The sequence below is a fragment of the Danio aesculapii genome, chromosome 10 (assembly GCF_903798145.1).
Source record: "Danio aesculapii chromosome 10, fDanAes4.1, whole genome shotgun sequence".
Lineage (NCBI taxonomy): Eukaryota > Metazoa > Chordata > Actinopteri > Cypriniformes > Danionidae > Danio > Danio aesculapii.
Window position 1 is genome coordinate 34,849,265 of NC_079444.1, and position 22,318 is coordinate 34,871,582.

At 37.3% G+C, this 22,318-nt stretch overlaps 1 protein-coding gene across 1 annotated transcript in view; it reads right to left on the reverse strand.

Moving 5' to 3' along the window:
* Positions 1–8,355: 8,355 nt before the first annotated feature.
* Positions 8,356–22,318, reverse strand: part of ypel2a (yippee-like 2a) — a 32,549-nt gene continuing 18,586 nt past the window's right edge. The window contains exons 3-5 of the mRNA XM_056467592.1: positions 20,636–20,679; positions 17,043–17,151; positions 8,356–13,340 (exon numbers count right to left, since the gene is read on the reverse strand). Of these exons, the coding sequence (XP_056323567.1) occupies positions 13,251–13,340; positions 17,043–17,151; positions 20,636–20,679 (243 nt within the window). The 3' untranslated portion in view covers positions 8,356–13,250. The remainder of the gene's footprint in view (positions 13,341–17,042; positions 17,152–20,635; positions 20,680–22,318) is intronic.

A 22,318-nucleotide genomic window follows, 5' to 3' on the forward strand; every position in this document is an offset into this window, starting at 1 on the left:
CGCGCGCACAGACACACAAACAAACACACACACACACACACACTGATTGGCCAGGGTCCCTCAGTCTTCTTCATTGGCTTTATTCTCTCTAAGCTCAGTGCAGATGGTGCCGAGCGTCTGCTGGTCTAATGGGTTTAACCTGGCCAGGCTCAGATTAATGGCCCAAACTGAACCAGCAAGTGCAGAGGCCAATGACATTCCAAAAAAACATGACCTTTTGTAAATCACTGGGAGATGTCATTTATAACTGGAGTTTTACCGAGGGCCATTTCTTTGTGGCCATTAGTTTTAACATACACTGTAGAAACGTGAACATTTTCAGGCGTTTACTTTTTGCTAGTAAATATGATGTCATTCAAAATAGTGTCAAGTAACATTCAATTACGCAGAAAGTTCATTCATTCATTTTATTATCGGCTTAGTCCCTTTATTCATCAGGGGTCACCACAGCGGAATGAACCGCCAACTTATCCAGTATATGTTTTACACAGCCGATGCCCTTTCAGCTTTAACCCATCACTGGGAAACACCCTCTCTCATTTACACACATACACTACTGACAATTTTGCCTACTCGATTCACCTATAGCACATGTCTTTGGACTGTGGGGGAAACCGAGTACCCGAAGGAAACCCACGCCAACATGGGGAGAACATGCAAACTCCACACAGAAATAGCCAATTGGCCCAGCCGAGGCTCGAACCAGCGACCTTCTTGCTGTGAGGCGACAAAGCTACCCATTGCGTCACCCCTAATTTAAGCAGAAAGTTTTAAAATATTTTTCAACTACATTAACATAATTTTGACAAATTCCAAATTTAAATGATATATATTTTTTAAATGATATGGGCGTCACGGTGGCTCAGTGGTTAGCACCGTCACCTCACAGCAAGAAGGTCACTGGTTCGAGCCCTGGCTGGATCAATTGGCATTTCTGTGAGGAGTTAGCATCAGGTTTCAGGTTTAGGTTTCCCCCACAGTCCAAAGACATGCAGTACTGGTAAATTGAATAAACTAAATAGAGGAATTACCAACCTACGTCACACATGACGTCACACAGGTTCCCGGTTGCAAAAAGAGATTGGTTGCAATAGCAAACATGTCGTGTTGTGCAGTAGGATGCCAAACACTGCTTTTAATGCCAACCGCAGACGTCTTTGATTAAAAGGGAGCTGAATGGAGTGAGGACCTAATTAATAATGCTTGACTCTGCAGTTCTTATAGTATATCAGGTAAGTTCACGCTAACCTGAATCATACACATTACTCGTGTTTGATTGCAGCAATGATTTTAGCAAAAAACAGTTCATATGGTGAATTAAACTGCGGATACTGAATGCTTCGAATGAAATGTAAAAATGTAAGTTCACATACCCTGCCGTACAGGTGCAGTTCGCTGTCAGAATGCAGTGGTTTTACTTGTTGATGATTACCCAGGCCTTGTATAGCTCCGTCTTCTTTCCTTGTCTTTGGCTAGGCAGAACCTCGGTTTTAGCACTACAAAATTTTGAATCTGGTGATCATGGAGCATTATTTCTTGCACATGACCAAACAGAACAAAATTGTAGGCGTCCAAAGACTTGTAGGCCTTTAACTTCTCTCTTGTGAAATCACTTGGAGTTTCAATGAGATAGTTGTATATTTGGGGCTGGATGATTGGCCATTTTGTCTTACAAACATGGTAATTCGTCTATTGGTGGTAGTGTATGTGTGTGAATGCAAGTACTGCAGAATAACCACTGGGTTGCGGCTGGAAGGGCATCAGCTGCTTAAAACATGCTGGATAAGTTGGCGGTTCATTCCACTGTGGCAACCCCTGATGAATATAAAGACTAAGCCGAAGGAAAATGAATGAATGAATGAGTAATTATATAAATTAATTATTATAATACAATATTGTCTGTGAAATACAGCTAAAATGAAAATATGATAACTAATAATCTGAATGTGATTTTATTTGTACAATCAGTGTTTAAAATGTAATTAAGTACTAATTACATCATTAAAATTGTCCCACCGGGAGGAGGCCTCAGGGAAGACACAGGACATGCTGGAGGGACTATGTCTCTCGGCTGGCCTAGGAACACCTCGGGATCCCCCTGGAGAAGCTGGAGGAAGTGTCTGGGGAGAGGGAAGTCTGGGTTCTCCCCTGAGACTGCTGCCCCCGCGAACCGGTCCGGAAAAGCGAATGAAAAGGAATGAATGAATGACACGTTATTTCAAACCATACCTTTCTAAACCATTTAATTGTTTCTTAAGCATATGGCGATCATCAGACAAATAAAACCTTCTTTAGTATCTAAAAAAATTAAATAAATTAAAATGAGAAATTATACCTTATAAATTTATACCTTATATCGTCATGAACTAAGTTCTCAGTTCATTTCAATTTGGCGATGCAGTGGCGCAGTAGGTAGTGCTGTTGCCTCACAGCAAGAAGGTTGCTGGTTCGAGCCTCGGCTGGGTCAGTTGCGCTTCTGTGTGAAGTTGCGTGAGTTTCCTCCGGGTGCTCTGGTTTACCCCACAGTCCAAAGACACGCGGTACAGGTGAATTGGGAAGGCTAAATTGTCCATAGTGTGTGAGTGAGTGTGTATGGATGTCTCTCCAGAGATGGATTGCGGCTGTAAGGTCATGCGCAGCATAAAACATGTGCTGGATAAGTTGGTGGTTCATTCCACTGTGGCGACCCCGGATAAATAAACGGACTAAGCCAAAATGAATGAATAATTTCAATTTGGTCTTGAAAAGTAAGAAATGTTCTGTTTTAGTTGAAAGAATATGTCAGCAAAATATATGTTATGCTGCTTCTCTGAACTAATTCATACAGAACTGTTTCATTTATCTACAGTATTTAGGCAAGTGTATTATAAGTAACTGTAATTAAATTACCTAAAAAGTAATCCCTTACCTTAGTTTTACTTTTAAACAAATACTGTTAAACTATTCAAACATATTAATCTTAAATATAGACCTAAACACATTTTAGTATAGTCAGAGAGACTTTGAATTTGACTTTTGAGAAGCTTTTTAATTTACATTAGAGCAAAGAACAATTATTTCAAAATAACACAAGACACTATCAATTCACCAGACTCACCTTTCATATTGTCGTTTTAAATTTAAATTCAAGTAAATAGAGAGAGAAAGAAAGCAAGCAAAAGAATTAATCTTTGTGATTTCTTGTGTCTAGTCTTTGTTCCTTACATCAGTCTCCCTCTCAGTCCTCCTCCTAAACCATCTGCCGCTGTGAGGGAGCATATAATTACCCCAATAAACCCCTTCCCCCAGACCACAGCCTCTGGCCTTTCTGATTACCCCTACCCCACCTCATCTGAGTCCCAGAGAAAACCCAAATCCTATATTTGACTTAAACAGCTAACTTTTCAGTGCTGAATTATAGTGTTGATTGGAAGGGAACATAAATATGTTGCTTGACTTTTAATTCTGAACTTGGCTGACATTATAAATAATGAGATATGTTGTGCTTTGCATACCTATTGATGCTGTTGTATATAAACTGACCCTAAAAGGGAATTATCGTTCATTAGAACGATATGTTTCACGCAGCGGATGCCCTTCCAGCTGCAACCCATCACTGGGAAACATCCATACACACTCACTTACCCAATTCACATGTAGCGCATGTCTTTGGACTTATGGAACCAGAGCACCCAGAGGAAACCCACACGAACACGGGGAGAACATGCAAACTCCACACAGAAATGCCCAGCCAAGGATTGAACCAACGACCTTCTTAATGTGAGGCAACCGTGCTACCCACTGCACCACCGTGAGGCCTATAGTTTTCCATTTTAAATATAATTTGTATAAAAAATATAGTAAATGTGAATAAAATGCTAACAATGTAAACATTAAACATGCTAAAAACACCTAGCAACATGTTAAAAAACATACACTGGCAACTTGGTGAAGCTTCATAAACACTTAACTTATTGAAACATGCACTCTGAAACATGCTAGCACCATGTTAAAATGTGACTAAGCATATAAACAACTTGCCGCAAGTGAGCAAGTTGTCAATCTGTTAAAAATGTAAGCATTATGCTAAATAAACCTAGCAATTTGCTGAAACAATTGCAAACATTCCATGTTTAAACTAATATTTTTAAACATGCTAACAGCTTGCTAAAACTTAAAGAGCTAGCAATGTGTTAAAGAATGCAAGCATTATTCTAAATAACCCTATCAATTGTTTACATATGCTACTGTTAAAAAGCTAGCAAATTGTGAACAAACAAACATGCCAACATCTTGGTAAAACATAACTCATAACATGTTTAAAACATGTTAGTACTTCCTAAAACATGCTTGACAATCACCTTAGCGAAGCACTAAAAAGCTTGGACATGCTAGAACATGCAACATGCTAGCAATTATCTATTACAGTTAACGTTTCTATAAGTCTAGCTGTTTAAAAGTCGAGTTAAATAGAGCCATGCCATGATATTACAACCTATGAACTCTTCTGTAACAGTTGTTGTCAGATTTTCCACAAACAGTGAATGAGATTCCCTCGTGATCTCTTTATCTACAACAGGAAGGCTTGATGCCAGGCAACACCGAGTCTGTTTGTACACAGCTCGGGAATAATCCGAGCCCAAGAAATCACACACATGCACACGTGTGGATGATGAGGGCACCGGGTAAAAATATAATCTGAAAGCAGTGCGGAGATTATCTCTAATCCACAGACTCTTATATATTTTCTCTCATATGCGTTTAAAACACACGAGAGTACATTGTATAAATCGTCTTTAGCGTGGCATCATGTGACATATAATGTCATTTAATCTCAGAGTAGTGCTCTATATTGGGACCGTTGATGTGGTTTTTCTTAAGTTAGATGTGTTTTTGCTGTCACACACACATACAAACACACACACTCACTCTCTGTCTGTCCGAGATGGATATCGCGTTTATTTTTAGATCCAGTGGGTTTGGCCTGCAAGAAGCTTAGTATCCATCATGTGCTGTGTCTTTGAGGAGGGTCTAAAGATGTCCCACATTAAACCATATCCCTCTGAACAAGACACACACATACTGCAGCGATTTATAGTAAAAGCTGTAATGTTTTTGAAGCATATATACAGAACTTCCCATTCATTTGTTGTGGTAATGCCATAGCTGCTAAAAGTAATGCAATAGCCATAGTAATAAACAAATGACCCAATATTTTAGTTTTCTGCAACTACAGGCTATTACACTATACACCACAGTTTACTGTACATTAACGTATACTACAGTATTTATTAAAGCTTATCAATTGACTATACAGTATATGCTGCATTCATTAACAAAGAGATTTACATGTTATAATAGTTGAACACTTACAGTATGCTTCAAAAACAATATTATTTACGACCCACAAAGCAAAATTTCTCTGGCCCACACAATCAGCTTTTGCTTGGCCCACATGTTGCAGTGAATTAATTACGGAACATGACTGGACCAAGTCTGGATTCCAGACAAGGGCCAGACATGGACCATATCTGGGCCAAATCTCAGCCAAGTTAATAACCCAGAACTGTCCCAGATGTGTGTGTGTTACGACTGCAATTAAATTTACAAAACCATAAAGCATTTTGCTTTAGGCACGCTATGGACATGCTTTTTTTCTCAAAGCGATCTTTTTTTTTACTCAAAAATTGTTTATATGTGGGTCAAGATAGGTCAAACGTGGCCCACATATAAATTTTTAACATCTGGGCCAACTACTACATTTGACATCTGGCCCAAATCTTGTGTGAATGTGAATACATTTAGATTTGTAGTATTTTGATAGAGCTACATGTAACATAATGTATATCAGTAAATTATAATTACATCAGAATTACTCTATTATTACTATTATTAAATTGCAAAAAAGATTAATAAAATAAAAATATACATAATTTACATTTTTATTTTTATTTATTTTGCATTTAAAACACGTTATTGTATATTAAAATTTTGCCAATATTTCAAAATGAAGTTATTTTTTTAAATAATTAATATATTTTTCGCTAATAATAAATATTTTATGTAATAAATGTATTGAGCGCATAAAAAGGTTCACATCTTAAAAGTTACCAACCCAAAACCTTTTAATTAAGTAATAATACATTTTCTTTATTCTCTATTTCCACTTGGGGATACTCATCCCGAGGCCCTTAGGGATTATGCAGCGCCATTGATGTAATCCGAACCTGTGAAGAAACGATGCCAAGGTATCCATAATCCTGGACCAGGCCGTATCCTGAGCAGATGCTGTGGTGTTCATGGAGGAGCGGAGAGCATGAGACTGATTCCCGAAAGACCCAGTGACAGATGAGTCTTCGCATTGATCACGTGGGCCAGCCTAAACACACCCGCCGGTGACCTACTCACACCTGCAGCTCTCCATAATGGACGTCCAGCGTTTTCCAGCCTCCAGCGCCTAAACTGCAGCTCTGCACAAGAAGTTTGGCCAGAGGAGAAATGGTCGTGCCCAACTGAGCCTGGATTCTCTTGAGGTTTTTTTTACCCCTTCAATTGGTGAAGTTTTGTTCCTCGCCACTGTTGCCCTGCCTTGCTTGGTTTGGGGCTTGTGAAGCTGCGCAGAGTGGATTTGCGCTTCAGTGAAAATTAAACCAAAGTAAACTGAACTGAACTTTAACTCTGAAAACTGGACTGACGCAGTTACAGTTTACTGTAGAACTTCTATGTTAAGCTGCTTTGACACAATCTACGATTTAGAAGCGCTACAGAAATAAAGATGAATTAAATTGAATTAAACAACAAAATGGGATTTAATTAACAAACAAGTTAAATAACTTTAATATAAATATTTTTTCACTTTTAATTCATATTTTAATTAATAATAAATGCTGCACAAGAAATGGTTCACTACTTAAATGTTACCAACCCAAAACCTTTTGATTAAACACCTAAATATCTTCCCAATGAAGATCAAAATCAAAACCTCATTCGTAAAATGAGAGCTTTATTGATATCAGATGAAAATATACTGATTCCAAATTCCTCACACATCCAAAAAAAACATTGGAATAGGTGAAGCGGTCCCACAAAACAATAAATACACAGATTGAGTGCTAAAACAATACAAGATGACTGATCATAAATGCACACTCAATAGCATAAGACATTATACATTAACATCAACAACACCTAAATCAATGACATCACAATACAACTGAACCAAATGAAACACAACGACATGACTAAAATCAGAAACTCGAGCTCGGTTTGGTCAGCGTATAGTTAATGAGAGTCTTTGGTTGTGCCTAGGCTTTTTATTTACAAGCCCCTCTTGGATGACCTCATTCAGCGGCCATATTTACTAGCTGTCAATCCCTAAAAAAAAAGAAAAAAAAAAAGAGTCTGGTTTACCACTTGATTTGTGGTTTGATTGCGGGAACATCACAGGCTGTAAAAAGCCCTCAGTTCCCTTTTCTTGGGCTGACGACTCGGCTCCAGCTAACGTACGCGACCTGTGCACTATAAATGGCATATAAATGCCTCATTAACTCCATGATCACATTCAAAAGGAGACAGATCACAATCTGGAGAGGAAATGTACACATTAACCTCTATTAAACGCTGCTACTTCCGCTATATGAGGTCAAAAGTAAGACCACTGTGGTTGCTACGATTTATCATAGGCGTAACGTCCCTAAAACAAACGTCAAAATGAGCAGATCAATAAATAGATGTATAAATAAACAACATGCAAGTGAGAGAATTAAAGAAAAAAAGGAAAAAACAAAATGGACGACGCTTACGTTTTAGGGCCAGATTTACTAACAGCTTGCGCCAGCACAAACATTGTCAAAAATTGGCGTTAAGAAAAACTATAGTGTGAAGACACGCAGTGATGGAAAGGCGTGAGTTATTTTTGCAGCTTATTGCGTTTCTCTTTCAGAGTTTGTTATATATTTATGTGTAAGCAGCTTGTGGAATGAAATGTGTTGTTGCCTATTTACCAACATATATTCATACCATAATGATCAGGTCCCGGATAGCACACGTACATCTGCAAGACATAATTTAACCCTTGCGCACTGTATAAATGTACTACTCTTTTGTTATATCCGGGATGAAAACGTCCACTGAATTAAACTGCTGTAAAATATATCAGATTATTATCTTTTTTCAATTTTTTTTGCACAAATCTGTTAATCAACCTCAGTCCTGATCAAAAATACTAAATTGTTTTTAATTAAATAGTTTTTAATTATTTTCATGCATTCATTTTCTTTTTGGCTTAGTCCCTTTTTTAATCCGGGGTCACCACAGCGGAATGAACCGCCAACTTCCAACATCCATACACTTTCATTCACACTACGGACAATTTAGCTTACCCAATTCACCTGTACTGCATGTCTTTGGACTGTGGGGGAAACCGGAGCACCCAGAGGAAACCCATGTGAACGCAGGGAGAACATGCAAACTCCACACAGAAATGCCAACTGACCTAGCCGAGGCTCAAACCAGCGACCTTCTCGCTGTGAGGCGACAGCATTACCTATTGCGCCACTGCGTTGCCTTTAATTATTTTCAATTATTTAATTGTTTACAATTAATTATTTAATTAATTGTTGTAATTGTGGACTGTTTTTTTTACCTTTTATCCAAGCGGCAACCTCCCGCGCTCTCCCTCATCAAGCAAATACTAAAGTAACTGAAACTGCAATTCATCGAAATTCTGCTAGGTCTGGCTTCAAAATAGGCCACATTTCTATTGATTTTTTTCTTATTTACTGTTGGTGGCTATTTTTGATCATTGACTTCCATTATAACCACAGTTGATGGTGCATAAATACACAGTCTTTGTTTTTGTTTACTCCATGTAGTTCTGAGAACTGAGATGCATATTTAGATTTTTCTCAGACACATCAAGGTAAGTGCGCAGAGGTCACTCTCACACACTCACAGACACACATAGACACACTTTAATTTGCTGTTATACTCCATATAAATCCAGAAATTAAGCTTTTTTTAATTTGCACTGGCCTATCTAAAGGGTTAATGGTGCCAACTGATGATCAACAGTAGAAATCTGACCTCTTTACAACAGGGAAAACCACAATTAAAAATGCATGATTATATGGTGTCATGGTTTTGCAATCAAAAAGGTGGTTATAATGGAGATCAATGGGGCAAAAACAACCACCAACAGTAAACTAGGGAGAAAAAAATGAAAATCAATCAAAAACAATGCAAAGGCAATGTTGTTTCACATGTCCAAGACTGTGATAAAAGTAAAACAAAAAATCCAGTCCACAATTACTTTTACATTGAAAATACAACAATTTGTGTGTGTTTGTTCACCAATACGGTGACATCATTTATGAATTTTGTCAATTAAAGAGTTTCTGTAATTTTTAACGCAGTTTAGTAGTTTTGATCAGGACAGAGGTTGATTAACAGATTTATCCAAAATATATTAATCTGATGCATTTTTACAACAGTTTAATTCAGTGGATGTTTTCATCTCAAACATAAGAAAAGGGTAGTACATTTGCCCAGAGTGTATCGTTTTTTTTTTTTTAATTCAAAGCATTTTCTAAAATATGTGTCAAAACAGGATTTGTCACCAAAAATCATTCTGCTGGCTGAAACACAGAAAACGTTAGGGCCAAATTAAGACTCAAAATCACCCCAGAGTGGATGAAAACATCCCCAACAGTACAAAAGGGTTATAGATCGTTTGGTTTGGATACCATCTGCTATATACGAAGATCTGATAAATGTCATTAAAAGGTCTATTTAACAAACGTTCTAAATCCTAAACATCTTAAGACATTTTCTACACGTCTATTTAACATCTAAAAAGACATCTAATAGACATAACGCAGATGTAATAAATACATCTTCGAGATGTAAACACACAACCAATAGACGTCTCTGTGATGTACATGTGCTATCAGGGATGCTTTCTGAACTATTGTTTTCTCACTACAGTTACGTTTTTGTGTTTTATTATGTTTTTGAGAGGAAACAGTGAAGCACATTTACATAATAATGATTGTTTCTTACTATTCAGTACAGTATACAGTACGGTTTGGTATGGGTAGGTCTAATCAGGCTTACTTTCCAGTGACAGCAGTACCTGTACTTGGTATGTGTGGTGTATGCCAGAAGTTGCGATTCCCATCATTCTCGCCATTCACATATCACATTTTTGGTGCACTTAAGTTCATTATTTCAAATCTAGATGCGCCGCAAATGCTCGCAACATGTCAATGATGCCATAAACAACAACAAAACACACACAGCATATTCTTGTCTTGCTTTGTTCAAGCTCAGGTTGACCTTGGTTCATTGCTGTCCATCATCATTGAATTGCAATGTTGCGTTTTAGCCGTGTATTTAAAATGGCGCATTTTAAATGTTGTTGCATGCATGGATGACAATTCTTCGTAAACCAATAAACATTCAGCAGTGAGTCTAGCTCCACTCTTTTGGTGCCATAATGTTGTGCTAAGCTTCCTTACAAAAGGGTCCCCAAAAAGTGGTACGGTACAGTTCATTATTAGGTAACACTTTAGTTTAGGTCACAATTCATGCTATTAACAACGGGCTCATTACCTGCCTATTATTACGATAGTAACTGTTCATTAGTACTTATAAAGTATGATCTTATTCTACATCCTTAAACCCAACTTCTATCTTACTAACTACTAATAAAATGCTAATTAGTAGTTTATTAAGCTAGTAGCGTTAGTTAGTGGTTTGTTAACACTGTGAATTGTGACCTAAAGTGTTACCTTAGTTTGGTCACTTTTGACAGTGGAAACGTAAATGTGTACCGTACTGTACTGTACTATACTGAAGTGGTCAGTGTAAAAGAGCCAGAATAAGTTACTGCTGCAGTTCATTTAACGACCACCGGTGATGCTATTAACTATATTTCTGAATTCCACATATAGCCCTTTAAAATAATGATGCAACATGATTTACTAAGGTTTGCGGTACTCAGTTTACTAGTATTTGCGCCATTATTTAATGATGAAAAAAAGCATGTCAAACAATTTTGCGCTTTTTGTGGATGAGGAATGGAGTAAACATAGGGTGTGTTCTCACACTTATCATGTTAGGTTTGATAAAGAAACATGGTGTGATTGCTCTGATAGTGCAGTTCTTTTTTTTTTTTGACAGATTTTTCAAGCATACTTTTTTCTCATCATAGTCACAATGTTGCCTATTACAGTTCAATATAGGTGTCATAAATGCCTCATCGTAAATCTTCATTTGTGTGTGACGGAGGTATTCCTGACACTGTTTTTGCTTACATTTCATCAACTATCACCATCACATGTATGCATATAAAACTAGCTCTGTTTAAAAATATATTTCATAAAGGCATTCTTTTTTGTGTTGCTACAGCTACAGATTTAGTCTTAACGACTGACATTGTGAACACTAAAGGCTGGTTTGTACTTCTGCGCCAAGCGCACACGTATGGTCGGTGCAACCTTCGCACGGTTGCATAGCCTTCGCCGTGGCTGACAACGACACGCACCACTCAAAAAATGTAACTACACCATGCATGCATACAATGATGCAGAATGCAAGCTCTGTGATTGGTTGGTTTGGTAGCTGGGATGAGTGTGGGTGGTGTTGAGAGCCACGCGCCCGATGGAGCAAGTGTTTACAAGTGTGGAGTCCTATGAAGGAGCTCCAGATGGAAACTTTTGTGTTTACCTTATGATTAAAGTTGCTGCACATCTGCCGGTTCCCGCCTCTGAATGAGCAAGTTTGAGCTACTTGTACATTAAGGAAGCGTTCAGAAAAACAAAACACCAGTGAAGAAACTAAACACAGAGGAACATAAAAACCTACTGCCAGCTAGCACTTCGAAGTGTAGTTGCAGAGCAACAAAAACAGCACGCAGAAGTATAAATGCACGACTACTCGCAAGGCAGGCGCTGTGCGTCACGCCGATCACTCAATGCAGAAGAATAAACCAGCCTTAATGCCGAGTTCAGACTGCATGATTTTCTAAGTGGTCACGTCATAGATGTTTTCACACTGCATGACTATCTTGCGTCTATCGCTGCTGTGTTTACACCACAAGATGGATCGGCGACAGCGTGGTTCACACGGAATAACTTAACAATAGGAAGAATTGCAGACAACTTTGTCTCGGTGCGCAAACTACGTCTCACAACCAAACACACGCGAGAAGTCATACGGAAACAACGCAAGGTCACATAGTAACGTGGTCCTCAACCACCAGGCCGCGAACCAGTACCGGTCCGTGGATGAATTGGTAGCGAGCCGCACAAGAAATCATTAATTATTTCTGTTATATTTATTATCTGAGTCTGAACGATCTTTTATTTGGAAAAATGACCGTATTTTCTTGGTTACATCTCGGTCACTTGAGCGCCCAAATTTAACTTACAAGCAGCAAAATGAGTTAGAAACAGACATCTTTGGAAAGTTTCTTTGCTAAGGGGAAAACGCTGAGTAAAAGACCCGCGAACTGCCAAGATTGTTACTCACATGAACTAGCAGTGATTTGCCTGTGAGTTCAGGCATTTGTCTGCGATTCCTCAAAACCTGACGGCGAGTCAAAATCGGGGCTAAAATCAAGCTGTCTGAACTCTGCATAAGTGAACACAAAGGAAATCTATTATTTTTGCATCTTTGGTCCGGTTCAAACACACCAAGATAACCAAACCACAAGTGTGAACAGTCTGAATTTGTTCTTGGTAGATTTGCATTTCTAAAAAAAATTAGCTCTTTATTTCATGTGCTTTTATAAGATAGCGCCACACACCATTTCGCCCTGTGTAGTAAATCTGGCCCTCATTTAAAACACAGATGAGTTCAAAGGTGCCGTGCTTAAACGGGTTCATCATTCACCCTTCTTTTACCATTGGATCCAGCCATTAGTTAAACCTGAGTGTGGGACAAACCTGTGACCTTGGCCAACCCCAAAGGAAGGCAAACCTCAATTTGTGTCAGCTAGCGCTTCCTTAAATCAATTAGGAAAAAACTCGCACGATACAAACACTTGGTGTCTAGCCGGCACACATTCGCTCAGTCACGCACGTGTATTCATACATATACACGGGAATAGAGGGGGTTTGCGATGCTGCTGCTGCTATGAACCTGGCATCCTCAAGGTTTCGAGGTGCGTGTCAGGTAGATCGATTTCCAGGGAGGAAGTTACAGCCAGATAATGAAACTAATTATTCATCTTGTTTCCAGCATTATGGGCCACGGGTAGCTCAGGCTCTTCAGTCCCAGCCGTTGTCCTTGATCATGTGGGCCAGCTCGATGATGAATTTGCCCTCCTTGTACTTCTGACTGCTTTCGAAGGCATGCTCCTAATGGAAAGAAGAAGAGGGAGGGAGACAAACGGTCAGGAGAATGTCAAGCCAAAAATAATGGACATCTGTTGGGGAGCTTTTCTGGGTGCTTCAATCAAATATAACACCTTAAGAGGTCCCGTGAAGTGCTTGGAAATGTGAATTTTTTTTATTCGATGTTTGACGTAATCCATTCATTCATTTTCTTTTCGGCTTAGTCTCTTTATTAATCAGGGGTTGCCACAGTGGAATAACCCACCAACTTATCCAGCATATGTTTTACACAGCGGATGCCCTTCCAGCTGCAACCCATCATTGGGAAACATCCATGCACTCTCATTAACATACATACACTACAGACAATTTAGCTCACCCAATTTACCTATAGCACATGGGTTTGGACTTGTGGGGGAAACCGAAGCACCCAGAGGAAACCCATGCCAACACAGGGAGACCATGCAAACTCCACACAGAATTGCCAACTGACCCAGCCAAGGGCTCGAACCAGCGACCTTCTTGCTGTTCTTGCTACCCACTGCGCCACCACGCCGCCCTGTTTCACAATATCAACTGAAAAATTAAGAGAGGGCGGGACATAGAGTTGCCCCTCCCCTTTTGAAAACAGCCAATAGCCTTTGGTTTTTATCACAGCTCTGCCAGTGAGAGTGGTTGAGCTCAAACACATCAAATCAAAAGCAAATGAGAAGCACCTTGAGGGGGGTGGAGCATGTCAGATTCTAGAGAGCATTTGATTGGTCAAGATTTGATGAGAAACTAAGTATGATATGATGTCCAAAAATTGGCAAGGAAACAGAGGTTACACTCCTACTCTTTACAAGAAGTGCCATGGGATTTTTAATGGCCCAAGAGAGCCAAGACAGCGCTCACTGACAGTGTCCCCTTCACCTTACTGGGGCATTAGGACTCACACAGACTGAAGGTTGAGTGCCCCCTGCTGACCTCACTAACACCACTTCCAACAGAAACCTAGTTTTCCCATGTGGTCTCCCATCCAGGTACTGACCAGGCACAGCCCTGCTTAGCTTCAGTGAGTAGCTGTTCTTGGGCTGCAGGGTGATAAGGACTGTGGCCAGTGCTTAATTTGAGCCGGAGCTTGCCGGATCCTGTTCTGGGAAATGTCAGAACTGTCAAAACTGAAATTGTGTGGTGGACGTCGGTCACGATAACTTTTATTTTTTGGTTTTGTTCCGGAAAATATCCATTTATAAATTAAGCACTGGTTGTGACTATAATTCACTTTATATGGGCTGTAAACTAGCACCAGCTTCTACAGGCCATTTAAACGGCAACGATTCAGCCCAAAACATGAATATGGAATAAAATCACTGTCATAAATATTTCGTGCGTAAATCAAAAAATTCACGCATCCGTAATTATAAAATCGTAAAGGAAAACGAAGCGTACTCGTAATTTTACGAGGGTACAATTCCAAAATCTGCGATTAGAACAGACACAGATACAACGTTTTCTTTGTCTTTTTGTATATGACTGATAATTTTACGATGGGTGTACTTTACAAACACGAATTACAGTTTCACCACGGACACGAAGTCATGATTACGAGTACGAATCAAACAGCGAGACTCTATTGTCAAAATTAAGTCACCGTCACAGTTACTGCACTTTGTCTGTTTGTTTATATAACAACTGCGTTTTTGAAAACGGCATCATTGTTGTGTCTCCGTAAACACCCAAAATTACAGTTGTTTTGAACAAGAATTTATTTTTAAAACGCAAAGGAAACATTTCAGTTATTGATAACATGTAGTGTAAAGTTATCTAAATCTACATTTAAAAAAAATGCTGGGTTGTGTTAACCTAAATTGGGTCAAATATGGACAAACCCAACCATTGGGTAAATTTTTCCAATTGCATTTGTAAACTCAACTGTTGGGTTTGTTCACAATTTTGGGTTAATTAAAACCCAGCCCTTTTTAGAGTGTATTCAAATATGGATGTCCAAGTATTCCAATATGGCTAATAAATATAGGGCCAATGACATGAATCAGTATTTAAAAGACACGCCTTGAAAATCAACACATTAACATTCTTCATTAACAGTATTTGTTTTTCAGAACAAAACAACTCAGTTCAACACTTGCCATTTCTAACATGTTTTAAAACATGACTAACATATTTTGTCACTTTGGCTAACATTTTTAACACAACACTAAGATGATTTAGCTGTTGCAATCATGTTTTTAATATTTGTTAGCATGAATTAGCATGTTGCTAAATGCCTTTAACATGTTTATGTGCTATCATGGCTAATAGGTTTTAGCTGTTGGTTTTTAACATGTTATAACAGTGCGCTAACATGAATAAGCATGCTAGTTGCATGTTTTATTATGCATTTACATTCATTTTCATATATTTTCAGTCTCATTATAAACAGATGTGCTGCTTAACATTTCTGTGGAATCTGATCAATCTTTCCAGTGCACTTTGATAAACAACATTTTAAAGAACAGCTTTTAAAATTGAGTTATTTTGAGAGTTGAGAAGAGAGGGGGTGGCATGGTGACTCAGTGGTTAGCACTGTCGCCTCACAGCAAGAAGGTCGCTGGTTTGAGTCCTGGCTGGGTCAGTTGGCATTTCTGTATGGAGCTTACATGTACCCGCCCCCCTCCCGTGTTGGCGTGGGTTTTCGCCGGCTTGCTCCGGTTTTCCCCACAGCCCAAAGACATGCACTATAGGTGAATTGAATAAGCTAAATTGGCTGTAGTGTATGTGTGTGAATGAGTGTGTATGGGTGTTTCCCAGTACTGGGTTGTGGCTGGAAGGGCATCCACTGCGTAAAACAAATGCTGGAATAGTTGGCGGTTCATTCTGCTGTGTCGACCCCTGATAAATAAAGGAACTAAGCCGAAGGAAAATGAATGAATGAATGAATGAATGAGGGTTAAGTAAAATTGTGAATTTCTTTCCTGTCAAATTACAGCATGACCACTTTAGATCAAGGTAAAAATAAATCTTACTGGCCTTATTTTTCTAAAGTACAGCGTTTTACCCAATTACCCTACCAGACATTAAACAGAGAGGTAACTTGTTTACATTTTCTGAAGTGCGTCTGCCTGATTAGCCATCTGCTAGACTGTGAAGACAAGAAAATTCAAAGCCAACCGACTCTAATAATACTGTTTTGTCTTGGAAAGCACAAGGGACTCAGGAGGCTGTCAGCAGTAGATTAGTGACGTGGGAAGCAGGTCACAAGAGTGTAGAAAAGCCACTTAAAGTATCTGTCTTGATGAGCTGCGTCCGGGTTTTAGCCCTCATATGTGAAATATACGGTAGAGGAGTAATCTGGACTGGCGGGGAGAAAGCTGTAAAATGAGAGTGTGCCTGTCTGTTGTGAGTGACTGTGTGAGTCTGCACTATAAAAAATATTCAGTATTTTGTGATTCATGTTTTTATTTCGTTATTTTTCCCAATTTATTTATGCTTTTGCATTGCGTTATGAGATCTTGATCTTTCTTGAAACACCTTTTAACCTTGAAAAGTTCGAAAAAGTGACATTTATTGACATTTTTAATAGTTTAAAGTGATGTATTGTCTGTAAAATGTCAGTTAAAGTCACTTTGTTAATCAGTAAAGTTGAATTTTCAACATCAAATGTCGACAGAGCTCCCACTATTAACAACTATAACTGAAAGGAAAACACAAAACATCTCCATTTTTCTGGTGTGATCCACAACTTACGTATTTCCAGCCCAGAGTGGTTTTACAGTTCTCACAGTAGATGTCGGCCACCGCGTGCAGACCCGTCAGCAGGACCCGCTCCTCTGCTGGACCACAGCCCACATTCACCCTAATTGATGACAAGAGAATTAAATAACAAAAAAACTGTAGTTATTTTTGTTGGTAGCATGGTTTGCACATCGCTAGCAAATGACAAATGTGTTTTACTGGATTTAAGGCCATGCTAACATGAAATATCATATTGCTAGCATGTTTTTATTATGGTACTTTGCACACTGTGAGCATAAATTAGCATGTTAGTAACATGTTTTAATGTTTCTAACACGTTTAACATGTTGTTAGCATGTTTTAACACATGGTAACATGCTTCAGCTTGAGTTTCTAACGTAAACCAGCATGTTACTATTAATTAACAGGTTGCTAATGATTTATCACATAGCTAACATGTTGCTAGAATGAATTTGAATGTTGCTAGCATCTTTTAAATGTTACAAGCATGTTTTTATCATGGTATTTTGCAAACTGCAAGCATGTTGTTAGCATGTTTTAACACATGGTAACAAGTTTCAGCTAGAGCAGCTAACATAAATCAGCATGTTACTAGCATTATTATACATGACTAGCATAGTTTGCAGATTCAGATTAGTAAAAACATATTAGCATATTGTTTTAAAAAAACATGTTAGCAGGTAAGCATGTATCTACCCTGTTGCTATTAAAAATGAACTCTTTTTTTGTATGTGTGGCATTTTATGCAGACTTTTGGCACATAGCTAACATGTTGCTAGAATGAATTTTAATGTTGCTAGCATGTTTTTATCATGGTACTTTAAACGCTGAGAGCATGGATTAACAAGTTAGTAACGTGTTTTACTGTTTCTAACATGTTTAGCATGTTGTTGGCATGTTTTAACGCATGGTAACATGCTTCAGCTTGAGTTGCTAACGTAAACCAGCATGTTACTATTAATTAACAGGTTGCTAATGATTTATCACATAGCTAACATGTTGCTAGAATGAATTTGAATGTTGCTAGCATCTTTTAAATGTTACAAGCATGTTTTTATCATGGTATTTTGCAAACTGCAAGCATGTTGTTGGCATGTTTTAACACATGGTAACAAGTTTCAGCTAGAGCAGCTAACATAAATCAGCATGTTACTAGCATTATTATACATGACTAACATAGCTTGCAGATTCAGATTAGTAAAAACATATTAGCATATTGTTTTAAAAAAACTTGTTAGCAGGTAAGCATGTATCTACCCTGTTGCTATTAAAAATGAACTCTTTTTTTGTATGTGTAGCATTTTATGCAGACTTTTGGCACATAGCTAACATGTTGCTAGAATGAATTTTAATGTTGCTAGCATGTTTTTATCATGGTACTTTAAACGCTGAGAGCATGGATTAACAAGTTAGTAACGTGTTTTACTGTTTCTAACATGTTTAGCATGTTGTTGGCATGTTTTAACGCATGGTAACATGCTTCAGCTTGAGTTGCTAACGTAAACCAGCATGTTACTATTAATTAACAGGTTGCTAATGATTTATCACATAGCTAACATGTTGCTAGAATGAATTTGAATGTTGCTAGCATCTTTTAAATGTTACAAGCATGTTTTTATCATGGTATTTTGCAAACTGCAAGCATGTTGTTGGCATGTTTTAACACATGGTAACAAGTTTCAGCTAGAGCAGCTAACATAAATCAGCATGTTACTAGCATTATTATACATGACTAACATAGCTTGCAGATTCAGATTAGTAAAAACATATTAGCATATTGTTTTAAAAAAACATGTTAGCAGGTAAGCATGTATCTACCCTGTTGCTATTAAAAATGAACTCTTTTTTTGAATGTGTGGCATTTTATGCAGACTTTTGGCACATAGCTAACATGTTGCTAGAATGAATTTTAATGTTGCTAGCATGTTTTTATCATGGTACTTTAAACGCTGAGAGCATGGATTAACAAGTTAGTAACGTGTTTTACTGTTTCTAACATGTTTAGCATGTTGTTGGCATGTTTTAACGCATGGTAACATGCTTCAGCTTGAGTTGCTAACGTAAACCAGCATGTTACTATTAATTAACAGGTTGCTAATGATTTATCACATAGCTAACATGTTGCTAGAATGAATTTGAATGTTGCTAGCATCTTTTAAATGTTACAAGCATGTTTTTATCATGGTATTTTGCAAACTGCAAGCATGTTGTTAGCATGTTTTAACACATGGTAACAAGTTTCAGCTAGAGCAGCTAACATAAATCAGCATGTTACTAGCATTATTATACATGACTAACATAGTTTGCAGATTCAGATTAGTAAAAACATATTAGCATATTGTTTTAAAAAAACATGTTAGCAGGTAAGCATGTATCTACCCTGTTGCTATTAAAAATGAACTCTTTTTTTGTATGTGTGGCATTTTATGCAGACTGCGAGCATGGATTAGCATGTTAGTAATGTGTTTTACAGTTTCTAACATGTTTAGCATGTTTTAACATATGGTAACATGCTTCAGCTTGAGTTGCTAACATAAATCAGCATGTTACTAGCATTTTTTATACATGACTAACATAGTTTGGATTCAGATTTTTAAAAAACATGTTAGCAGGTTAGCATATATCTGCCCTGTTGCTATCAAAAATGAACTCTTTTTTTATGTGTAGCATATTAGTTTATCATATTTGTGCATGTGTTTTCTGGTATTAATGACCAGGTTGCTAATGTTTTTTGGCACATAGCTAACATGTTGCAAGAATGAATTTAAATGTTGCTAGCATGTTTACATTTTGCTAGCATGTTTTTATCATGGTACTTTAAACGCTGAGAGCATGGATTAACATGTAAGTAACGTGTTTTACTGTTTCTAACATGTTTAGCATGTTGTTGGCATGTTTTAACACATGGTAACATGCTTTAGCTTGAGTTGCTAACATAAATCAGCATGTTACTAGCATTTTTTATACATGACTAACATAGTTTGGATTCAGATTTTTAAAAAACATGTTAGCAGGTTAGCATATATCTGCCCTGTTGCTATCAAAAAATCAGATTTGTAAAAACATATTAGCATATTGCTGACTTGAATAAATAGCCTATCTACCATGTTTAACATTTCGCCAACTCTTTTTTGCATGTTTAGCACATTAGTTTATTTTATTACTATATGTGTTTGCTGGTAATAATTGACAGGTTGCTAATGTTTTTTGGCACATGGTTAGCATGTTGCTAGTATGAATTTGAATGTCGCTAAAATGTTTAAAATGTAGCTAGCTTGTGTTAACCTGTTACTAGCATGTTTTAGCACAACACAAGGAAGAATTAGCATGTTAATAGAATTTTTAGCATATAGCTAACATTCCTTAGCTGTTGCTTTTCAGTGAAAGTCTATAGAATACATTAACCATAGTGCATCTGATCAGTTAGGAATTAGGTAGAATATTTTCTAACATAATTACTAACCATTCTGAAATGTTTAAGATTTATGGCTTGTTGTTTTGCCGTTTTGTATGCAACACAAAGTGGTAAAGTGACAAGCCATAAATTTGAAACATTTCACACTAGGACAAACTACAGAACTTACACTGAGTTGAAGAGGTAGGCTCTGCCTTGACTCCCTTGAAAAGACTGCAAAGGGGAAAAAAAACACAATGAAAGGTTACAAATGAAATCAGGCAAAAACCAAGTCTAATAATCTATGAATTCATCCCTTTTTGTCACTACAAGCATCCGAAAACACTGAAAACTAATACACAGAAAATTAAATGAATAAAAACAATAAACTTCTTTATGTTTATAGGTTTATAGATAGGTTTATAGATTGGAATGAAGATATGAAGCTTAGTGCAAATACCACTGAAGTGAACATTTCTGATTTGGTGCATGAGAAAAAAAATGTCTCCTTTAAAACAAAAACCTTAAAGATATATACTATGATAAATCAACATATTATTATGTACATAATATTTCCCTAAAGTGTGTTTTTGTGCAGGTACCTTGGACTGTTATAAATAAATAAATATGAAACTAAAACTGCCAGTTATTGACGACAAGTTGAATAATTTAAATGATTTGGCTGAAAAAAAATAATAAAAATCATGTGCAATTTACAGATTCAAATAAGTCTAATAAAACAAACAGAAATTTGGATGTTTCTGTCTGGAATTGCATGTTATGAAAAGACAAAAAGTAAAAATTGACTTAAAATGCTTTCGATAGCATTAAAATACTATAACACACATGTTAATTTATTTAATTATTTTGCCTGTAGAATCTCTTAAATGCATAAATCACTGGATTTATGTTGACTGATGTTTGATTTTTCAACTCTAATAAATGCTAAATTGGCTGAAGTGTGTTTTACTTCCTGGCTGGTATTGCGGCTGCACAATCTGCTAATCTTTCAGAAAAATTGTATTCCCTCTGCTTTACGACCTTGGTGGATCAGATTTCCCTGTACTGATGTGAAACGGGCAGGGTCGTGATTACAGCCGTCTGAAGCTGTTTGGCCATATGGATGTGGTTCCAAACATCATTAATGTGCTTTGATTTTGGATCTGCTGGATGTACAGTAATCGGATGAATGAAGGTTTTCTTTCTTTCTTTCTTTCTTTCTTTCTTTCTTTCTTTCTTTCTTTCTTCTTTCTTTCTTTCTTTCTTTCTTTCTTTCTTTCTTTCTTTCTTTCTTTCTTTCTTTCTTTCTTTCTTTCTTTCTTTCTTTCTTTCTTTCTTTCTTTCTTTCTTTCTTTCCACAATGTATTAACAATTTCAATTACTGCAGAGTAAAAAGCAATCCAAATTAATGAATACATTAAAAACATTTAAATATGTGTTTAATTTTGGTGCTCAATGAAAGTGAAAGAATTTCACATTTATAATATAACGTGTATCCAAAGCTATCCGAATGCTGAATCAAATTTTCTTAAACAAGTTTTGCTACACTATACAAATCACAGTTAGTTGACTTTGTTGTCTCTGATCCTTCTCATCCATTACATTGTTTTTTCCAGATTCTTCCATCAGGCTGTTGTTGGTTTTAGAACACCACAGACAAGGAAAAACCATCAAACTTATAGTAATTATATCCAACTGCGATTAATATTTTAAATAAGGACAAACCGTTCTGTCAGGAGCTTGTGCTTAGAGGTCAGTTTTGTTTGCCCCTTTGTGATGAGACATGAATGGCGCCTTAAACCTTAAGGTTCCAGTCTTGTGACTACTAAAGGGTAAAACTTTTTATTATCACGTCGCGCAAAAGGCAATTTTT